The sequence below is a fragment of the Convolutriloba macropyga genome, chromosome 4 (assembly GCF_964194025.1).
Source record: "Convolutriloba macropyga chromosome 4, txConMacr16.3, whole genome shotgun sequence".
Lineage (NCBI taxonomy): Eukaryota > Metazoa > Xenacoelomorpha > Acoela > Convolutidae > Convolutriloba > Convolutriloba macropyga.
In genome coordinates this window covers 75,770,476-75,792,747 of record NC_134471.1, presented here as the reverse complement: position 1 = coordinate 75,792,747, position 22,272 = coordinate 75,770,476, and the positions used below count along the sequence as shown (strand labels likewise).

General features: G+C 35.5%; 2 protein-coding genes across 3 annotated transcripts in view; both read right to left on the bottom strand.

Moving 5' to 3' along the window:
- Positions 1 to 22,272, bottom strand: part of LOC142337902 (uncharacterized) — a 519,657-nt gene that overhangs the window by 37,513 nt on the left and 459,872 nt on the right. Inside the window, exons 4-7 of the mRNA XM_075387534.1 lie at positions 21,626 to 21,769; positions 19,407 to 19,622; positions 18,794 to 18,922; positions 8,746 to 8,866 (exon numbers count right to left, since the gene is read on the bottom strand). Of these exons, the coding sequence (XP_075243649.1) occupies positions 8,746 to 8,866; positions 18,794 to 18,922; positions 19,407 to 19,622; positions 21,626 to 21,769 (610 nt within the window). The remainder of the gene's footprint in view (positions 1 to 8,745; positions 8,867 to 18,793; positions 18,923 to 19,406; positions 19,623 to 21,625; positions 21,770 to 22,272) is intronic.
- LOC142337910 (uncharacterized) overlaps positions 1 to 22,272 on the bottom strand; it is a 218,721-nt gene that overhangs the window by 75,312 nt on the left and 121,137 nt on the right. Inside the window, exon 1 of one of the 2 annotated variants that reach the window (XM_075387546.1) lies at positions 8,373 to 8,382. The exons of the other annotated variant lie outside the window; for it this stretch is intronic. The gene's annotated coding sequence lies outside the window, so the exon portion shown is untranslated. Of the gene's footprint in view, positions 1 to 8,372; positions 8,383 to 22,272 lie in introns of those variants that run through there. 2 annotated transcript variants of the gene reach the window in all.

The following is a 22,272-nucleotide window of genomic DNA, read 5'->3' as shown; positions in this document are numbered from 1 at the left end:
ACATGATTAAAAAACAGTTTTTGCTGAATTAAAGAAAAACACAACCAACTATCACTGGGCGAATTTCTCTCAAACAATCAAGTGTCGAAGGCATTAAAAAATGAAGTTTTCAGTTAAAATTTTTCTAGTTTCAAATATTTTTTAACTGCAATCGGATTCTTAATTTTTTAAACAATGTGACTTTAAAAAATCTACAAATATCAACAAATACATTGAAACCACAAAATTTTTGAAAAAAACCCTTAATATCAACGCCATTAAATTCAACAGCTTTCAACGGAAGTCAAAAAATACACAAAATATGTGCCGATGGGACGACAAGGATGTTTGTCATGCACAGGCATTCGAAAAGACATCGCAATAAGTCTTATGACTAAGAAAACAACAACAAAAACAGGCAAAAGCCAAAAATTCAGTAGAAAAGTGCAAGAAAAAAGTGTGGAAGCCACTTAAACCATAAGTTTTTCTCTGATAAGTTTAAGTTTGATCCACTGAATGCCTTTTTTAAGCCCATGAGAGCTACCTATAATGTGATAAAAGTTCAAAAGTAACCAATAATACGAAAATATCTAAAAACTTTTTTAAAGAATTTTTAAACTTGTGTCATTGAAGTCATTTAACCAATAGTTAGAAGATAAAACCACTAACCAGATAAAATTTGGTTGCAGGCTGCAGTATGAAGAAAAGGGTGCTGTCATCAGTGAGACTGATTTACAGTTCACGAAAAAAAGTTTATGTTTGGTTAATGTTCAAAAAATTTTTTTGAAAAATTATTCTTAAAGGCTTAAAAGTAATTAGCTGTTCACTCAAGTCACCATATATGTTCATAAACTGCTCATTACGGAATATATTACACTTTTAGTCAATGAGTTTATGCCATAGGACTCCAAAAAATTAGTAAAATTATAAATCCTCAAAAAGAAAATCAAAATTTCATTTATAATTACTAAAACTCGCCAAAAAACAGGAGTAATTCCTTGAAAAAAAATTTTTTGTTCATTTGGCTTCATATGACTGTAAATGAGGTTTGTCATTAACGGAACCTCGATATTAAAAGTGACTATTCTCTAGGTGACTTTAAAAACAAAAAAGATTGAAAAGTTTTCTAAAAAACAGCTCTCAATTAGAACTCGAATTTTGTTTTGATAGTGAACTTCCCTATGAGACCAGAACTAATCTTTTTATCGCCATTAGTCTATTAGTAACCTAAAATAGATTCTTTTTGTGCTGTAAAAAGTAATTTTGAAAAACTATTACAGAAAATCTCTTAAATTGATGAAAATTTACACTAAAAGTTAACCAAATCATGCCAAATATCTCGTGTTCACACAAAACTTCAATCCTCGATATCTCCTCGAAAAAAAACGAAATTAACAAAAAAACTTTTTAATTTTGAATTTTACGGTGGACCAGCTTTTTAATGATACTACTCAAATTTCTCTATGATTAATATATCGATCGGCCAAAATTGTCTGAACAAAAAACCCATCTGAGTATATAGTTCCTCTCCCAACGAGTGGGGTTGTAACAACAAATTTGATTAACATGATTAAAAAACAGTTTTTGCTGAATTAAAGAAAAACACAACCAACTATCACTGGGCGAATTTCTCTCAAACAATCAAGTGTCGAAGGCATTAAAAAATGAAGTTTTCAGTTAAAATTTTTCTAGTTTCAAATATTTTTTAACTGCAATCGGATTCTTAATTTTTTAAACAATGTGACTTTAAAAAATCTACAAATATCAACAAATACATTGAAACCACAAAATTTTTGAAAAAAAACTCTTAATATCAACGCCATTAAATTCAACAGCTTTCAACGGAAATCAAAAAATACACAAAATATGTGCCGATGGGACAACAAGGATGTTTGTCATGCATAGGCATTCGAAAAGACATCGCAATAAGTCTTATGACTAAGAAAACAACAACAAAAACAGGCAAAAGCCAAAAATTCAGTAGAAAAGTGCGAGGCAAAAGTGTGGAAGCCACTTAAACCATAAGTTTTTCTCTGATAAGTTTAAGTTTGATCCACTGAATGCCTTTTTTAAGCCCATGAGAGCTACCTATAATGTGATAAAAGTTCAAAAGTAACCAATAATACGAAAATATCTAAAAACCTTTTTAAAGAATTTTTAATCTTGTGTCATTGAAGTCAATTAACCAATAGTTAGAAGATAAAACCACTAACCAGATAAAATTTGGTTGCAGGCTGCAGTATGAAGGAAAAGGGTGCTGTCATCAGTGAGACTGAATTACAGTTCATGAAAAAATGTTTATGTTTGGTTAATGTTCAAAAAAAATTTTTGACAAATTATTCTTAAAGGCTTAACAATAATTAGCTGTCCACTCAAGTCACCATATATGTTCATAAACTGCTCATTACGGAATATATTACACTTTTAGTCAATGAGTTTATGCCATAGGACTCCAAAAAATTAGTAAAACTATAAAACCTCAAAAAGAAAATCAAAATCTCATTTATAATTACTAAAATTCAGAGTCGTCGCCAAAAAACAGGAGTGATTCCTAGAAAACAATTTATTTGTTCATTGGGCTTCATATGACTGTGAATGAGATTTGTCCTTAACGGAACCTCGATTTTAAAAGTGACTATTCTCTAGGTGACTTTAAAAACAAAAAAGATTGAAAAGTTTTCTAAAAAACAGCTCTCAATTAGAACTCGAATTTTGTTTTGATAGTGAACTTCCCTATGAGACCAGAACTAATCTTTTTATCGCCATTAGTCTATTAGTAACCTAAAATAGATTCTTTTTGTGCTGTAAAAAGTAATTTTGAAAAACTATTACAGAAAATCTCTTAAATTGATGAAAATTTACACTAAAAGTTAACCAAATCATGCCAAATATCTCGTGTTCACACAAAACTTCAATCCTCGATATCTCCTCGAAAAAAAACGAAATTAACAAAAAAACTTTTTAATTTTGAATTTTACGGTGGACCAGCTTTTTAATGATACTACTCAAATTTCTCTATGATTAATATATCGATCGGCCAAAATTGTCTGAACAAAAAACCCATCTGAGTATATAGTTCCTCTCCCAACGAGTGGGGTTGTAACAACAAATTTGATTAACATGATTAAAAAACAGTTTTTGCTGAATTAAAGAAAAACACAACCAACTATCACTGGGCGAATTTCTCTCAAACAATCAAGTGTCGAAGGCATTAAAAAATGAAGTTTTCAGTTAAAATTTTTCTAGTTTCAAATATTTTTTAACTGCAATCGGATTCTTAATTTTTTAAACAATGTGACTTTAAAAAATCTACAAATATCAACAAATACATTGAAACCACAAAATTTTTGAAAAAAAACCCTTAATATCAACGCCATTAAATTCAACAGCTTTCAACGGAAGTCAAAAAATACACAAAATATGTGCCAATGGGACGACAAGGATGTTTGTCATGCACAGGCATTCGAAAAGACATCGCAATAAGTCTTATGACTAAGAAAACAACAACAAAAACAGGCAAAAGCCAAAAATTCAGTAGAAAAGTGCGAGGCAAAAGTGTGGAAGCCACTTAAACCATAAGTTTTTCTCTGATAAGTTTAAGTTTGATCCACTGAATGCCTTTTTTAAGCCCATGAGAGCTACCTATAATGTGATAAAAGTTCAAAAGTAACCAATAATACGAAAATATCTAAAAACTTTTTTAAAGAATTTTTAAACTTGTGTCATTGAAGTCATTTAACCAATAGTTAGAAGATAAAACCACTAACCAGATAAAATTTGGTTGCAGGCTGCAGTATAAAGAAAAGGGTGCTGTCATCAGTGAGACTGATTTACAGTTCACGAAAAAAAGTTTATGTTTGGTTAATGTTCAAAAAATTTTTTTGAAAAATTATTCTTAAAGGCTTAAAAGTAATTAGCTGTTCACTCAAGTCACCATATATGTTCATAAACTGCTCATTACGGAATATATTACACTTTTAGTCAATGAGTTTATGCCATAGGACTCCAAAAAATTAGTAAAATTATAAATCCTCAAAAAGAAAATCAAAATTTCATTTATAATTACTAAAACTCGCCAAAAAACAGGAGTAATTCCTTGAAAAAAAATTTTTTGTTCATTTGGCTTCATATGACTGTAAATAAGGTTTGTCATTAACGGAACCTCGATATTAAAAGTGACTATTCTCTAGGTGACTTTAAAAACAAAAAAGATTGAAAAGTTTTCTAAAAAACAGCTCTCAATTAGAACTCGAATTTTGTTTTGATAGTGAACTTCCCTATGAGACCAGAACTAGTCTTTTTATCGCGATTAGTCTATTAGGAACCTAAAATTGGTTCTTTTGTGGTGTGAAATGTAATTTTGAAATACTATTACAGAAAATCTCTTAAATTGATGAAAATTTACACTAAAAGTTAACCAAATCATGCCAAACATCTCGTGTTCACACAAAACTTCAATCATCGATATCTCCTCGAAAAAAAACGAAATTAACAAAAAAATCTTTTTAATTTTGAATTTTACGGTGGACCAGCTTTTTAATGATACTACTCAAATTTCTCTATGATTAATATATCGATCGGCGAAAATTGTCTGAACAAAAAAATCCATCTGAGTATATAGTTCCTCTCCCAAGGAGTGGGGTTGTAACAACAAATTTGATTAACATGATTAAAAAACAGTTTTTGCTGAATTAAAGAAAAACACAACCAACTATCACTGGGCGAATTTCTCTCAAACAATCAAGTGTCGAAGGCATTAAAAAATGAACTTTTCAGTTAAAATTTTTCTAGTTTCAAATATTTTTTAACTGCAATCGGATTCTTAATTTTTTAAACAATGTGACTTTAAAAAATCTACAATTATCAACAAATACATTGAAACCACAAAATTTTTGAAAAAAAACCCTTAATATCAACGCCAATAAATTCAACAGCTTTCAACGGAAGTCAAAAAATACACAAAATATGTGCCGATGGGACGACAAGGATGTTTGTCATGCACAGGCATTCGAAAAGACATCGCAATAAGTCTTATGACTAAGAAAACAACAACAAAAACAGGCAAAAGCCAAAAATTCAGTAGAAAAGTGCGAGGCAAAAGTGTGGAAGCCACTTAAACCATAAGTTTTTCTCTGATAAGTTTAAGTTTGATCCACTGAATGCCTTTTTTAAGCCCATGAGAGCTACCTATAATGTGATAAAAGTTCAAAAGTAACCAATAATACGAAAATATCTAAAAACTTTTTTAAAGAATTTTTAAACTTGTGTCATTGAAGTCATTTAACCAATAGTTAGAAGATAAAACCACTAACCAGATAAAATTTGGTTGCAGGCTGCAGTATAAAGAAAAGGGTGCTGTCATCAGTGAGACTGATTTACAGTTCACGAAAAAAAGTTTATGTTTGGTTAATGTTCAAAAAATTTTTTTGAAAAATTATTCTTAAAGGCTTAAAAGTAATTAGCTGTTCACTCAAGTCACCATATATGTTCATAAACTGCTCATTACGGAATATATTACACTTTTAGTCAATGAGTTTATGCCATAGGACTCCAAAAAATTAGTAAAATTATAAATCCTCAAAAAGAAAATCAAAATTTCATTTATAATTACTAAAACTCGCCAAAAAACAGGAGTAATTCCTTGAAAAAAAATTTTTTGTTCATTTGGCTTCATATGACTGTAAATAAGGTTTGTCATTAACGGAACCTCGATATTAAAAGTGACTATTCTCTAGGTGACTTTAAAAACAAAAAAGATTGAAAAGTTTTCTAAAAAACAGCTCTCAATTAGAACTCGAATTTTGTTTTGATAGTGAACTTCCCTATGAGACCAGAACTAGTCTTTTTATCGCGATTAGTCTATTAGGAACCTAAAATTGGTTCTTTTGTGGTGTGAAATGTAATTTTGAAATACTATTACAGAAAATCTCTTAAATTGATGAAAATTTACACTAAAAGTTAACCAAATCATGCCAAACATCTCGTGTTCACACAAAACTTCAATCATCGATATCTCCTCGAAAAAAAACGAAATTAACAAAAAAATCTTTTTAATTTTGAATTTTACGGTGGACCAGCTTTTTAATGATACTACTCAAATTTCTCTATGATTAATATATCGATCGGCGAAAATTGTCTGAACAAAAAAATCCATCTGAGTATATAGTTCCTCTCCCAAGGAGTGGGGTTGTAACAACAAATTTGATTAACATGATTAAAAAACAGTTTTTGCTGAATTAAAGAAAAACACAACCAACTATCACTGGGCGAATTTCTCTCAAACAATCAAGTGTCGAAGGCATTAAAAAATGAACTTTTCAGTTAAAATTTTTCTAGTTTCAAATATTTTTTAACTGCAATCGGATTCTTAATTTTTTAAACAATGTGACTTTAAAAAATCTACAATTATCAACAAATACATTGAAACCACAAAATTTTTGAAAAAAAACCCTTAATATCAACGCCAATAAATTCAACAGCTTTCAACGGAAGTCAAAAAATACACAAAATATGTGCCGATGGGACGACAAGGATGTTTGTCATGCACAGGCATTCGAAAAGACATCGCAATAAGTCTTATGACTAAGAAAACAACAACAAAAACAGGCAAAAGCCAAAAATTCAGTAGAAAAGTGCAAGAAAAAAGTGTGGAAGCCACTTAAACCATAAGTTTTTCTCTGATAAGTTTAAGTTTGATCCACTGAATGCCTTTTTTAAGCCCATGAGAGCTACCTATAATGTGATAAAAGTTCAAAAGTAACCAATAATACGAAAATATCTAAAAACCTTTTTAAAGAATTTTTAATCTTGTGTCATTGAAGTCAATTAACCAATAGTTAGAAGATAAAACCACTAACCAGATAAAATTTGGTTGCAGGCTGCAGTATGAAGGAAAAGGGTGCTGTCATCAGTGAGACTGAATTACAGTTCACGAAAAAAATTTTATGTTTGGTTAATGTTCAAAAAAATTTTTTGAAAAATTATTCTTAAAGGCTTAACAATAATTAGCTGTCCACTCAAGTCACCATATATGTTCACAAAATGCTCATTACGGAATATATTACACTTTTAGTCAATGAGTTTATGCCATAGGACTCCAAAAAAATTAGTAAAATTATAAATCCTCAAAAAGAAAATCAAAATTTCATTTATAATTACTAAAACTCGCCAAAAAACAGGAGTAATTCCTTGAAAAAAATTTTTTTGTTCGTTTGGCTTCATATGACTGTAAATGAGGTTTGTCATTAACGGAACCTCGATTTTAAAAGTGACTATTCTCTAGGTGACTTTAAAAACAAAAAAAATTGAAAATTTTTCTAAAAAAGAGCTCTCAATTAGAACTCGAATTTTGTTTTGATAGTGAACTTCCCTATGAGACCAGAACTAATCTTTTTATCGCCATTAGTCTATTAGTAACCTAAAATAGATTCTTTTATTGCTGTAAAAAGTAATTTTGAAATACTATTACAGAAAATCTCTTAAATTGATGAAAATTTACACTAAAAGTTAACCAAATCATGCCAAATATCTCGTGTTCACACAAAACTTCAATCCTCGATATCTCCTCGAAAAAAAAACGAAATTAACAAAAAATCTTTTTAATTTTGAATTTTACGCTGGACCAGTATTTTAATGATACTACTCAAATTTCTCTACGATTAATATATCGATCAGCCAAAATTGTCTGAACAAAAAAACCAATTTGAGTATATAGTTCCTGCCCCAACAAGTGGGGTCGTAACAACAAATTTGATTAACTTGATTAAAAAAACAGTTTTCGCTGAATTAAATAAAAACACAAACAATTAACACTTGGCGAATTTCTCTCAAACAACCAGTTGGCTTCGTCAGTAGCTAGCTAAGGTTTAGTGAGGCTAGCTTTAGCTTGAAAGGGTGTGAGGTGAGCGCAGCGGAGGGGGTCACCGGGGGGATTCATAGAGGGGGGCAATGGGGGGCGGGTCCTTGGCCTGAGCGATGTGCATTAGAGGGGATTGGGTTGGAATGGGTTGGGGGGTGAAGTGGGGGTGGGGTGGGGGAGACTGAGGGGAATAACAGAGGGGGTCAAACTTTTAAGACTAAGAACCGCCCTTCACACCTTGAATTTTTCTCAATAGAATTTTGAGTCTCAAAAGAGATTAGTGAGCTGAATTTTTATTCTGAACTTGGAATCTTCACTCTACTCAAAAGTACATAATTAATTAAGAAATATTGGTATGAAAAACGCAAAATAATAATAGAAACAGCATAAAATTGATTCCTAAAAAGATTACAAAAAAGCTGTGTGGGTTCAGTTGTCACAACGAAACTACAAAAAAGGGTAAAAAGAAGTTGTACCACAACCAATAAGCTCTGCTTCTTTTGAAGTCTCGATGGATGTCACCTTTACAGTTCAAATTTAATAAGACTGGGCAGATTTTGATAGCTATAGACTGCGTACCAATTAAATTCGTTTAATGAATTTACGGAGCAACGTTTCTTTTGCCAAGTCAACAAAAGACTGATTAACTTTTTGTGTTGTCTCAAATTCCATTATAGAATGATGGATTCCAATATGATAGAGTAATATCATGATTGCTGGAAATTGTCAAAAATTTATCCAAAATTTATCAACTTTCCCTTATTTATCTCAACAAGAACTCGTTTTCAAACAATAATAATTGTTATCTTTAGTAACTAAAAAAACAACATGGGCATTATTCGTCAAATCCTTCCGAATGAGACCAAAAATCAGTGGGTGTAAATGAGTTCAAAAAGAGCAGTTTTTACCTTTTCGGTGTTCTCTGGCTTCCTTGATTAGTTTGAGCACCAGCTTCTTCACTTTGGCTCCTTTGTTGCACTCATTCTGGTACATCTTCTGCCAGTACTCACTAGACTTCTCTGTGTTCGCCTGTTAATTTCACATATCTCACATAATCTGATGATATATATCTTCGGCAAAAGAAACAGGTTGCATGACGTCTTCGAATCTTTATTGGATCGAAAAAGGGCAATATATTTTACAGAGTTTTGGTGAGTTTTTGAGAGTGCACTGAACAGCACTGAACGGTGTTCATCGCAGCAAATTTTTCGACAATTTTGTGCTGTCCTTTCAGATGATCCAGTTGATAAACGTCTGTCTGATTTACAAAGATCTCAGATCCTATCGGTAAATTCTGTTATTTGGAACGATGGTCACATAAAACTTTCATCGTCATTTGAGGCCCCAAATAATATTTAGTTTAGGTTTTTCCAATATAATTCTATAGAAATATAAGTTGAATTCAAAACACCATCCCAGATATACAGTTTTCAAAACCGCATGTCACTGCATGCTTTTGACAACTCAAATATTTGAAAAACCACACATCACCCATTACCAGGGTCCAGGTGCGAGCGGATATAGGAGCATAGTTTAGTAATCAACGTGCTGAATCTGTCAAAGTATTACAAAATGTGTTGAACATTTTGCTGTAAGTGATGAATGTGTTAAACAATGTGTAAACAAAAAATAGCAAGTTTTGCAGTGCACTTCTTAGTCAATTTCAACAGTGGAACAAAACAAATTCTTTTAACTCTTGTGTTGGGGATATGTGGGGACTTCAGTATCCTTCATATAGTCCGCATATTGATAGCGGCAGTGAGTCAACCACCATAGCCTTGCCAACAGTGTTTTAAATAAAACACAGCAGTGTTGCCCACGAATAATGTAGACTTTTGCACCAATGTATTACGCAGCGCAGCTCGCTCTTATGATTCCCATCAGCTTAGACTACGTCTGAAGTATTCAATAAGTCTACGGGTAAATAAATCGATTAGTTTTTTAGTATCGATAACAGCGATGGTAATTAAGTAATGAGCAATAATACTTTTAACTTTGTCAGTAGATTCATCGCATAAAAATAAAAAGTAAATATTTTGAAAAAAGGATTTTTCAGCACACTTCTTGGATAATTTGAAAAGAATTTTGCACAACATCATCCCAATTCGACATACCTTTTCAGAACTTAAAGAAATGAAGGAAATCGTCAGTATAAATATTGAAAAAGCATTTTGTCTCACCACTTTTGAGCACACTCCTTATTTTGATTCATCACTTCAAAAAGATCAAATTTAAGTTTTTTTTTCATTAAACAATTTGCACAAAATATGTCTTGCAAAATTAAATACTTTGAAAGATTATTTTTACATAGCTACACTTCTGGGCAAAAATCTTGTTGCAAGAGGTACATTTGGAGCAAAACGTACAGATTTGTCAATTTTTGGACATCAATGGCCAAATCCACAACTAGCCTAAAACACATTTCTCGAATTTCTTGATTAGTTACGTACGAAAAAGTTTGAATTATGTAAGACATATTAAGCTCTCAAGCGTCTCCTATTTCGATAAAAAAAAACAAAAATAAATAAGCAAGGAAATGGAGAAAAACTGCAACGAAATTCAAAATTTTTTGTCAAATTTAAGCTTTGCAGCTACAAATAAGTGCAACAAACCAATACAGTGTGCCGAATTTATTAAAGAAGCATAAAAATCCATAAAATATGGGAGACACTTTCAAATTGGCGTATTTCTCCTTTGAAATTCCAAAAACCAACGAATCTACCAACAAATCTACCAACCTACTAAACAATCAAAACATAACTTTTCCAGAAAAACTTAAATGATATGAACAAAATAACCACTATCTGTTTAATCGCTCTTTGAATTTGTTCACCGAAACATTTTTTTTTTAACTTCATTTACTCCATGAATTTCCGGAATTTTTGCTTGCTAACTTATCAAGAAAAACCAAAAAACCATAACGCCTCTTCGAGTCTTAAAAAGGTGTCATCAACATTGATGCCCAGTGGATTATTTGCCATATGTGCACTATTTACCATCTGTGCCCGCTACTGATTCGACATGGTTAGGAAAAGTCATGCAAGTATTCAGCCATAACAACATCAGAAAGCGTGAAGAACAGTCAATTTAACAAAAACTAGAAACTGGAAACTGATTAATTTATACTAAACCATTGTAATCCTTTATTAATTCAATAATCAAATAAATCTCACAAAGTTCCTAAGGCGACCAACGTAACATTCTGGCGCCCAACGAAAGAATGGACAGCTAAAATTTCCTTCTTGAGAATTTTTTTTTCTCGTGGTCAGGGCAGAGAAGGAAATTTTAGACAAAGACCCATCCCAACCAACCCAACCCGAGGCAACCCATCATCGCCCAACCCAACAGAGAGTTTATATCTGGGACTCCCTTGATTACCTTATTCTTATTTCCTTTGACTCTGGTGATTCGCCAGTACTTTCCCCAGCGTTGTTTTTTCTCGCACCTTGAGAATTTTTTCCGGACGTGTTAAAAATTTGCAATAAATTTCAGCCATTTGTTTTTATTGCTCCGATACCGCCATTAAAATTTTATTTCGCTATTGGCAAAACCAACGTTTCCTACCGTGTGTTTTGGCATAAACCTCGGTTTGTGTCCGGATTTTACTGTGGTTATTTGGTAGATTTTGAGTTTATCATTCTGGTATTGGTATTTGATGGTATCCGGTAAGGTTCGGTAGGCTTGGTAAGGTTCGGTAAGTATTGGTAAGGTTCGGTAAGGCTTGGTAAAGTTCGGTAGATATTGGTAAGGTTCGGTAAGGCTTGGTAAAGTTCGGTAGAGATTGGTAAGGTTCGGTAAGGCTTGGTAAGGTTCGGTAAGGCTTCGTAAGGTTCGGTAAGGCTTGGTAAGGTTCGGTAAGGATTGGTAAGGTTTGATCAGACTCGGTAAGGATTGGTAAGGTTCGGTAAGGCTTGTTAAGGTTCGGTAAGGCTTGGTAAGGTTCGGTAAGGCTTGGTAAGGTTCGGTAAGGCTTGGTAAGGTTTGATCAAGTTCGGTAAGGTTTGGTAAGGTTCGGTAGTTTTGGTAAAGTACCGTATCAAGGTTTTGGCAGGGTTTAGTAGACTTTGGTAGGTAATTGTTAACCGGTAGTTAAATAAACAGGTTTTGGCCTTGAGATTTGGTTAACAATGCTACTAAAAGTGGCTAAATTAAATTCAAAACTCAAGACCCACTCAACAAAACAGAGTTAATGGTTCTTACTCGAACCGGAAAATCAACAAGAGTTAAACGTCAGGTAAATTCTACGAGTTTACAAACACCAGCAATGGGTGAAAACGAAGATTATTCTGTTGATCCTCATTTGAAACACATTGAAAACCAAAAGCTAATGTTTGAAAGCGAAATTGAATCCTGCATCGAATTTGTTGTTTCAGGAATCGATTCCGGGGAGGACACGGAAACTCTAGAAGAAACATTGAGCGAAATTAAAGAGCTGCAAGAGAAACTCGACAACTCCGTTCAAGAGCTTTTGGACATCTCACCATCAGAAGACGCAGATACGCTCTGTTTTCAACTTAGCAAACTAAAATTCAAGATTCGAAAAACAACCGCTGCCCTCCGCAAACACAAAAAAGAAACTCAAAGCGCAGAAGTAAGCAATGTTTCATCAGGCAACTTAAGGGTAACATTTGATAGTAGCAGCAGTAACCAACCATTCTAAACACTAACAGAACCTCCACAATTTTCTCAGCATACGCTGGGAACGAAGTGTCAGGTCAACTTTTTTCGTCGGGCTCTGCAGCGCCCGCTAGCTCAGTTCAATCCAATTCCATTTCGCCGCCGGCTAATATAGAATCCAATATTGGTTTCTCAACGGCTACTTCATCTGGAAATCCTGTTCACAGTGCCTTGTCTTCGGAACCGTTTCTTGCTAATTCAAACAGTAGTTCAGTCAACCAGGACACATCATTTCATGTTTCGAACAGCAATCCATCATGGAGATTCCTTTCCAATCAACAATTCTCAGATCCGTCGGCGTCCGCTACACTTGGCTCTGCTTCATATCAGAACCCCATCTTCACTTCCACTTGTTTCCAGAAATCTGTACCCAAATTGCAGGCAACAAAGTTTGATGGCAACCCACTCGACTGGATGAAGTGGTTCAGCATTTTTCAAGCCAAAATAGATCGATCGCCTATGTCATTATCAGAAAAGATGATACATCTTCAATCGCTATTAACTGGAGAGGCAAAGCATTTAATAGATGGATACGGCTGCAACGGTAGTCTGTATGTCCCAGCGTTGAATCGTCTTGAGGAACACTTCGGAAACCCAAACCGGATAGTAAATGCCTTTCTTGATAAACTCTCGCAGTTCAAACCACCTAATCTGACTGTCCCTGAAAGTTATACCCAATTTTCAGCCTTCCTCTTGAACCTAGTGGATACATTTCAACAACTTGGATGCAATCACGACATCCATTCTACTACAAATGTCAATCAAGCATTAAATAAACTTCCGACAACAGTCCACCTGGACTGGAACAAGTATGCCCTCGAAAAGTTTTCACTCCAGCCGTCTCTTAAAGACCTTTCTGATTGGTTATCAATCTACGCAAAGGCTTGTAGAGATTTGCCAGCGCCAATTTCCATAACACGACCCAGCCATGGAAGATCAAACTTTGCCCATAAACCATGGATTCAGAAAACTCAAAGTCCCTTGCCCTCATCTACGAGAACGACAAGCAATGGTCAACAAGCTGGCTCCTTTTCAGACGGTAACAAACAAGGACCCTCCAGAACTGTCGTTTGCCCAAGTAATGAGACCTGTCAATATCTCTACAAATGTTCTCCTTTCCAAACCCTCTCTCCTTTTGATCGGAGAGAAAATGTCAAAAATTTAAAACTTTGCTTCAACTGCTTTGGCAGTCATCATGTTTAACATTGCAATTCAAAAAATGTTTGTCGAACTGGCAATTGTGGCCAAAAACATCATACTCTGCTCCATGAGAGCTTTGGAGACAATAATCAGAGATTGAAGCCGCCATCGGCCGTTAAATCCGTTCAATTACATGGAACAGGACAAGTAGCCCTTGTTCCGGTTGAACTTTCCAATGGTGTAAAAACTCTTGATACTTATGCGTATCTAGACAACGGAAGTTGTCAAAGCTTGCTGCTTACATCTGCAGCATCAGAATTGGAGATTGACTTGAACACAGTCGCTAAAATGCCTATCAGTGGCTACCATACAACTAGAGAAATAGACTGTTCTAAAGTTTCTGTCCAAATCAAGCCATACAGATCTCAGAATAGCTCAGTAGTTTCAATCGATGTGCTAGCAGTACCAGATCTCAATATGACACCAGTTAAAACCAGTGAGCTGAACAAACTGTGTAGTCAGTTTGATCACCATAAACACATCACGTTTCCAAATGTCAAACAAAATCAAGTGTGTATAATCATTGGAATGGATAACCTTGAACTAATCCACTACAATGAGATAGTTAACGGCCCGAAAAACACACCTTGGGCTGTCAAGACACCATTAGGTTGGACTTGTGCCGGAAAGACCAACATAATTGCAGATGAGCAAAATCCAGTTCTCAAAACCCAAATTTGTTCCCATGGCCAATTGGACAACGAACTTTTCACTAAAGTTCAGGATTGGATGAAGATCGAAAATTTTGGCATTGCATCCAAGAAAAAAGCACTGTCCAAGAACGATGAAAAGGCTTTGGAAATTTTACAATCCACAACCAGATTCAAGGATGGTCATTACGAAGTTGGTCTCTTGTGGAAAGAGAACTCAAAATTGCCGAATAACAGATGGCTCGCTGAGAAACAGTTGAAACAGCTAAAAGCAAAGCTTTCCACAAAGCCAGTATTAAGAGAAAAATATGAAGAGACTTTGCAAAAGGACTTGCAAAACGGAGATGTTGTAAAAATTGATCCTTGTAACGACAACACAAAGTCAGTTTCTTATCTACCTCATCATCCGGTCTCAAACGAAAATAAGACCGGAAAAATTCGACCGGTGACTAACGCATCCAGCATCTTTCAAGGCCAATCTCTCAACTCAAACCTGTTGAAAGGCCCGGACTTGCTCAGCAATCTTGTTGGGATTATTTTGCGTTTCAGAGAAAGTCATATCGCAATATCCGCCGACATTGAGCAAATGTTCATGCAAATCAAAGTTGCTCCTTCAGACCGTTCATATCTTCGTTTCTTGTGGGATCACAACGGCAAAATAGAAGAATACGAATACACTAGCCACATATTTGGTGCAACGTCATCACCTTGCATTGCATCGTACGCTCTACGTCGCTCTGCAATAGATAATCAGAAACATTTTCCTGAGGTTTCCCATATTGTTGAACGCAATATCTACATGGACGATTTGTATATTTCCACTGACGACGTTGAAAAAGCTGTAAACATAATGAGCAGCACTAAAGCTTGCCTGTCTCTTGGGGGTTTTAACCTCACCAAGTGGAATTCTAATTCGGCTGCGTTTTTGCAACAAGTCAGTAGGGATCAACTTTTAAACACAAACGAAGCTTCACCTCAAATTCAAAAGGTCCTCGGATTATCGTGGAATGCAAAAACAGACACTTATGTAATCGAGAAGAAACTTTTCAACAAGTTTCCCTTGGATAACACTATGGTAATCCAAAGAAAACTTCTGCGGTTTGTCGCATCCATTTTTGACCCCCTAGGTGTTATGGCACCGCTCACTATCCGAGTTCGTAAAAGTCTACAGGCCGCCTGGAATCATGGACCAAAATGGGACAAACCATTGGACCTCAATGAATTTGCAGATCTAACTCAGCTGCAAAACGAACTACGGGAATTCCGCGAAATTTCAATACCTCGCTGTTTATTCATTAACAAAGCAATAAAGGAAACAGCTCTCCATACATTCTCAGACGCGTCGGAGTATGCACTCTCAGCAGTTTCGTATCTTAGGATTGAATACGTTGATGAAACCGTTCAAGTGAAATTCATCATGGGAAAACCCCGCGTAGCTCCAATCAAAAGAATGACAATTCCAAATCTCGAGTTGCAAGCCGCCGTCTACGCAGCTCTGCTGGTACAATTCGTGACACAAGAGCACGACATTCACATTAATGAAAAAGTTTTCTGGTCCGATAGTACCACAGTTCTTTATTGGCTCAGAACCCCAGAGATACGTCATCGCATATTTGTTGCTAACAGGTTGGCGAAGACACTTGATGTATCAACAGCACATGACTGGAATTACATCACCTCAGCTGACAATCCAGCCGATGATGGCTCAAGAGGATATGAAGTTAAACAGATGAACTGCAGTTCTCGATGGCTCAACGGTCCTTCCTTTCTACAGTTACCAAAAAGTGACTGGCCAAGTCAGGACATCTTGAAAGCACGAAATTCAAACGTTCTCATCGTTCATGCGTTGCAAACCGATCTGCACTCGGCAATTCAATGTCCCATCGACATTGCACGCTTCAGCAATTGGAATCGTCTGGTTAGAGTTGCAGCATACTGCTTCTTCTTCCTCGATCGCTTGAAAAAACAGAGCAGTAGCTTCTCGCTCGCACATCACACACTGGCTTACAAGTACCTCATCGGCGTTGCTCAAAGTCAGAACTTTGGAAGTGAGATTTTGTCTTTACATAAAGGCAAGGAGATACTTTCGTCGAGCCCTCTAAAGACACTCTGTCCTTTTGTTAACGGAAAAAATGAACTCCGCGCCAAAGGTCGGCTGTCTAAGGCAATGGTCTTAGAAACTGCTCGCCATCCGTTAATTTTAGAAGGGGTTAACCCAATCGTTAAGCTCCTCATCAAAAACACTCACGTGGTGAATAGTCACTCTGGTGTTGAACAAACACGTTCCTTTCTAATGGAATACTATTGGATTCTGAAATGCCGAGCTGTCGTTAGACAAACAATACGTCAGTGCATTCCCTGCCGAAGAATGGCTCAAGAAATTAGTCCACCTCAGATGTCAGATCTGCCCAGTGAACGTTCACCGCTACAAAATCACTTTGCGTTTGCCACAACAGGCCTGGACTTCATAGGTCCTTTTCCTATAAAACAGTGTGGTAAATTTGCTACCCGTTATATCCTTCTGTTTTCCTGCTTAGTTGTAAGAGCCGTTCATTTGGAAGTTTCTGAAAGTCTTTCTATAGACTCTGCAATGAGTTGCATCCGCAGATTCATTAGCCGCCGCGGAAAACCAAAAATATTTTATTCTGACAGCGGAAAATCCTTTGTCTGCTCTTGTTTCGAATTGAGAAAAGGAATAGAAGCTCTCAGATCCTCGCGAGAATTTGCATCTAAGCTCCACATTTTAGACATAGATATCAATTGGAAATTTAACCCCCCTCTGGCCCCGCATTTTGGCGGCAGCTGGGAAAGATTAGTTCAAGTTTTCAAACTCTCCCTCTACAAAGGCATTGGCTCAAGAACGCTAACAGACGAAACGCTGTCGACATTCACTTGTGAAATTGAGTCCAACATGAATTCGCGACCATTGACGAATGTTTCTAGCGATATAAACGATCCACTCCCTTTAACGCCAAATCATTTCCTTTTGGGTAGACCCTCAATCAATCTCCCTTCAGGAGTCTTCTCTCAAAGCAAAGTAGCAGTTACTAAATCTTGGAAAACATCACAAATTCTAGCCCAACATTTTTGGAACCGATTTATTAGAGAGTATCTCCTAACCAGCAGAAACGCTCTAAATGGCATAAAGTAAATCAGAATTTAAAAGTTCACGACTTAGTCTGGATTTTGGAAGATTTCACACCTCGTGGTCTCTGGCCTCTAGCAAAGGTAATTGAAGTGTATCCAGGCTCGGATAAAGTAGTTCGGTCGGTCAAAATAAAGACTGCATACGGTGAAAAGATCCGCCCCGTTCTCAAGCTAAGTAAAATTTCTGAAGAGTAAATTACATTCACATTCAACGGACAAATTCACATCATTTTAGCACTCAGCCTCCATAAATTCCTCCTGCAGAAATCTACACTATCGTTAATGTGCAGTCACATCACTTACTTGTCGATCAACATACGATTTGAAAAATCCAGTACGTTAAAAGGTCCGTCACTCTTGAGTGGTTATAGTTAGGTACAGGTAGGTACAAGCCGCAACAGGTAGAAATCTCGGTTTTTTTGCGCTGTGTAGAAAGTTGCTACACCGCAGCAACCTCCGCTTTAGCCTTTTCCGCTTGTGTCGCAATTTTTGGGTATTACAATTTTTGGCCTTTACCCGCTCCGTCAGTTGGAAACGCCGATTTTGAAAATTATTTGCTTTGTTATCTCTTGTAACCATCTTTTTCTCCCCTCAGTTATTTTATCGGAATTATTTATTGGCTACCAAGTTTTTACCTAACAAAGCGTCGTCTTTACGGAAGCCGACTATTCTTTGCAACCCTGCAAATGGGGCCGGCGATGTCATCAACATTGATGCCCAGTGGATTATTTGCCATCTGTGCCCGATACTGATTCGACATGGTTAAGAAAAGTCATGCAAGTATTCAGCCATAACAACATCAGAAAGCGTGAAGAACAGTCAATTTAACAAAAACTAGAAACTGAAAACTGATTAATTTATACTAAACCATTGTAATCCTTTATTAATTCAATAATCAAATAAATCTCACAAAGTTCCTAAGGCGGCCAACGTAACAAAAGGGGCCGCTATGGATCAATGATGTTCCATTGCCATTGACAAGTTTACAGTTATTGATAGGTTTTTTCTAATTTTATAAGTTTTCAGCTACACCATATAAGTCTTATTAAGTTTTGAAAATTTAGTCTAAGGTGGGCAACCTTGGTTAGTATGATTTTTGGCGTGTGAATGAGGACGGCCAATCTTAGCTAGCTACTTAATAGAACATCTCTGATTACGTGATTCAATTATTGAATGGATAAAAAAATAACTGCTGTGACAGCTTTCACAATCTGATATGGTTGAAATGAACTGATTGGTTGAAATGAACTGATCAGCTGTTAACAGATATAGGGATGATTACCTTGACATTGTTCTTGATGGTCTTCACCCTCTGTCCGAACATGAGTGTACTCTGTGTCTCCTGTTCATTCATCTTAGCTGGAGAACAACAGATCACCATTGTCGTACGTGCATTGCCCCCCAGACTCTCCTAAAACACCCCACAATTCTCACACTAAACTTCACAACCACCACTTTATTGGTATAGAAAGCCATAATACTTGATATCAGTTGTCCCGCTTGGATAATCGGTAAATGGAAACCTAGAACTATGCCTCAATTCCCGTTCATCTCTATATCTTTACAAGACCTCATATCATGACTATTTGATGTTACTGCTCGGAATATTTTGCCGCATTAGGACACTTTTTATTCACCTTTTAAATATGCATTCCAAAATTCTTCAAATTCCAAAACTTTTTTCAGGTAACGTAACACTTGTTGTAGTTTTAATGCATTTACTATATTAGAGTCCCCTATTGTAGTTAGTATATAAGTTGGTGCAGGTAAATTGTTGATGCATATCAGCTCATTTTAAGTATTTAAATAGGCGCCTAAGCCCATGGTACTAAATTTGTTATAGAAAATAATCATTTCCAAACAAATTCGTTGCTATAAAAATCAGATAGACTTACTTGCAAAATACGGGTGAGTTTGCTATCTCTGTATGGCACATGAGCCTTCTTCTTATCGGTCAAAGCATTGATCACATTGCCCAGACATGACAGTGACTTGTTTATGTTTTTGGCTTCATTCAGTCGATCTCCAGTTGCTCCTGTTTTTGCCACCTTCTCAGAACCCGCCAAGTCTACCAGGAAGAGGAGGCTGCTTGACTTGCCCTTGGCACTCTCCTGAGTAAAAAAAAACAGTACACACGAAATAATGTTAAATGCTAAATTCTAATTGTTAAATAACGTTAATTGCTAAATATACCTTAGCGAACCTTAACTTACCGTAACTTTACTATTTAAAACTTTTACTTACTTTTTTACTTTTGAAAAAGGAACTGAAAAATGAAGGTTATGATTAGGATAAATTTCTCATAAAGATCAATGTGGAAATTTTGGTAAAATGGTATTTTTAGGGTTAGTTTAGGTTTGTTAAGGTAAATTTCCAGTTGGTGCTCCTTTAACTTTTCAGTTAATTTTCAGTTAAAATTAAGGTAAATTGAAGCTCCGCTCATCTCAGCTTCAGGTAAGGCGAAATCACTTGAATAGGGTAACTGAAATTTTTGGGTAAGTATAAGATTTTGGGAGAAAACGGCAGCTACATGTTTCTACAAACAATAAAACAAGTAAGGAACTGTAGGAAGTATTTTTCTAAATATTGGACATCCAATTTCTAAACCCACTATTGATATAACAGTTTTTTGTATTATGCAATTTTTAAGTGAATCTCAGCTCAGTATGCACAAAAATACACCTTAAACAGGACCGCCACAAAGAAAGCGTACCCGAACATTTTATTTTATAGCGTGTTAGAACTTAGATCCATTATCATTGCATTAAAAATATCAATTTACAATAGCAGAACTTGAGGGGAAGAAACTCACTGGCTTTTTGCGTTCCGGAACATCAAACTCATCCCAACAATTTCTTATTGGGTTGAAAAGAGGAAAAAACGCTGACTTGGTCTTGCGAAAATTTCATCGGCAGTAAATCAACCAAACTAGGTTTCCATTATAAACCAAGATGTGTTCTGGGATCTATCTTGGTTGCGTAACTAACAAAGACCACCTAGCCAATGAACAAAAATCAAAAACTGTTTCTGATCAACCTTAACCTCATTTGGTTTTATGACTTCCCAAGTTAATGTTTGTTTTACATATCTGTGGCCAAGTTCAACCAATAACCCTAATGAAACAAAAAGTTTCCCATGAAATAACAACTACTATTTTAGTTTTTTTTTGTTTTTGTGCTTTAGTTGTGCTTGTGTTACAAACACGAAAATTTAGTTTAATTTTTATCTGAATTGAAATTAATGTAGATTGACGGTTACTCTTACCTTAATTATACCTTAACAAAAGTTCACCTTAACTGGGTTAACTGGAAATTACCTAAATATTTTTTAGTGTGACCCAGGTTGAGGTGAAAGACGGAAGTTGCAGTGTCCAGACCGTCTTAGATGGATAGCATCTAAGTCCAGGCCATCGCAAACGAAAAGATCATATGTTCAGACTTTCGTGCGTTCATGTTCAGAATATTGAGAGTTAACCAGTTTTTTGTGCGTTCATGCTCAGTCTTTTTTGCTTTCACCGGATTTTCGTTCTTTAACCAGAATTTCGCGTCAAGTTTCACATCTTCGTGCGTTCAGCAGACTTTTGTGCTTTAACCAAATATCGTGCGTTCATCTTCAGACTTTTTTGAAATTTTTATAATTTATTCATTTCGTACGTACTTTCTTAAAATTAGGAGAAAGTTAAATAGGAGAAATTAGAGTTAAAGTTTTTAAAACAACGCAAAAGACGGCGTTCATTTTTTCCATGCTACCTTTTGTTACTTGTTTTTTTAACTCAAGTGAGTTCCGGTTTTCGGCCTTGAACGCTGCGACTTGAGTGGGTTTTCTCGAGTGAGAGTGCGACAAATGACCTGATAAATTACCGTATAGCTTCAAGTCAGTCTTATCTGCTCTTTTTCAAGTACATTTGATTCACACAAAGCCATCTCTGCTCAGATTATGTTCCAGACATGTATCCTGGAGAATTTAACCGAGGATATGATCAGGAACCTGGACTGGAACCTCAATGAAGTATTGTGAAATAAAGTACATAAATTGGTTTTTTTTATTAATGAGTTTGACCCAATTCTACGATACTGTTTATTAAATCAGAGAAAAAATTAAATCGTGATATTACCTGTTCTACCCTTAGTTGTACCACACTGTGTGACCTGCTGGAGTGTTCATTCATGTTAGTCTTTCCAATGTGTCTGTTCTTCTTCCCTTTCTCAATAGCCTTCATCACCTCCTTTGGGGTACCCAGTGACTCCTCGTGAAGACCCTGTTAATAAACAACAAACGCACGCTTCACATGTAAATCTATTTATGGAATTGGCAAACAATAAAAAAGAGGCAACTGGCATTAGAACGACAACCAAGAGGACAATCAACGAAGTCAGAGTGAAATTAATTAAACAAGCTGCAGAAATCGGCCGGGTCGAAACGTCAGTGGATGTAAGAGAAAATTTTTGTAAGAAAGCTGCGATTAATGTGCAGATATTATGCAAAAAATGTGCTGAATGTGCTGACGGTCAAGATTTATGTATTGAATGGGCTGAAAAAAAATTATTTTGAGCACTTTTGGACGCAATTCTGTAAAAATTTGAGCATATCTTTTTGCTCACCTAAAATATAATTTTGATCACTTCAATATTTCGCGAATTCAGTACTGACGAACAGCAATAGCAAGGCTAATTGTGATTCAACCTTGTACTGTTACAATCCAAAAATAAATCGGATTGTAACCAGTCGGTCTTTTTTCAAAAAAAAATTGGATCTTTTTAA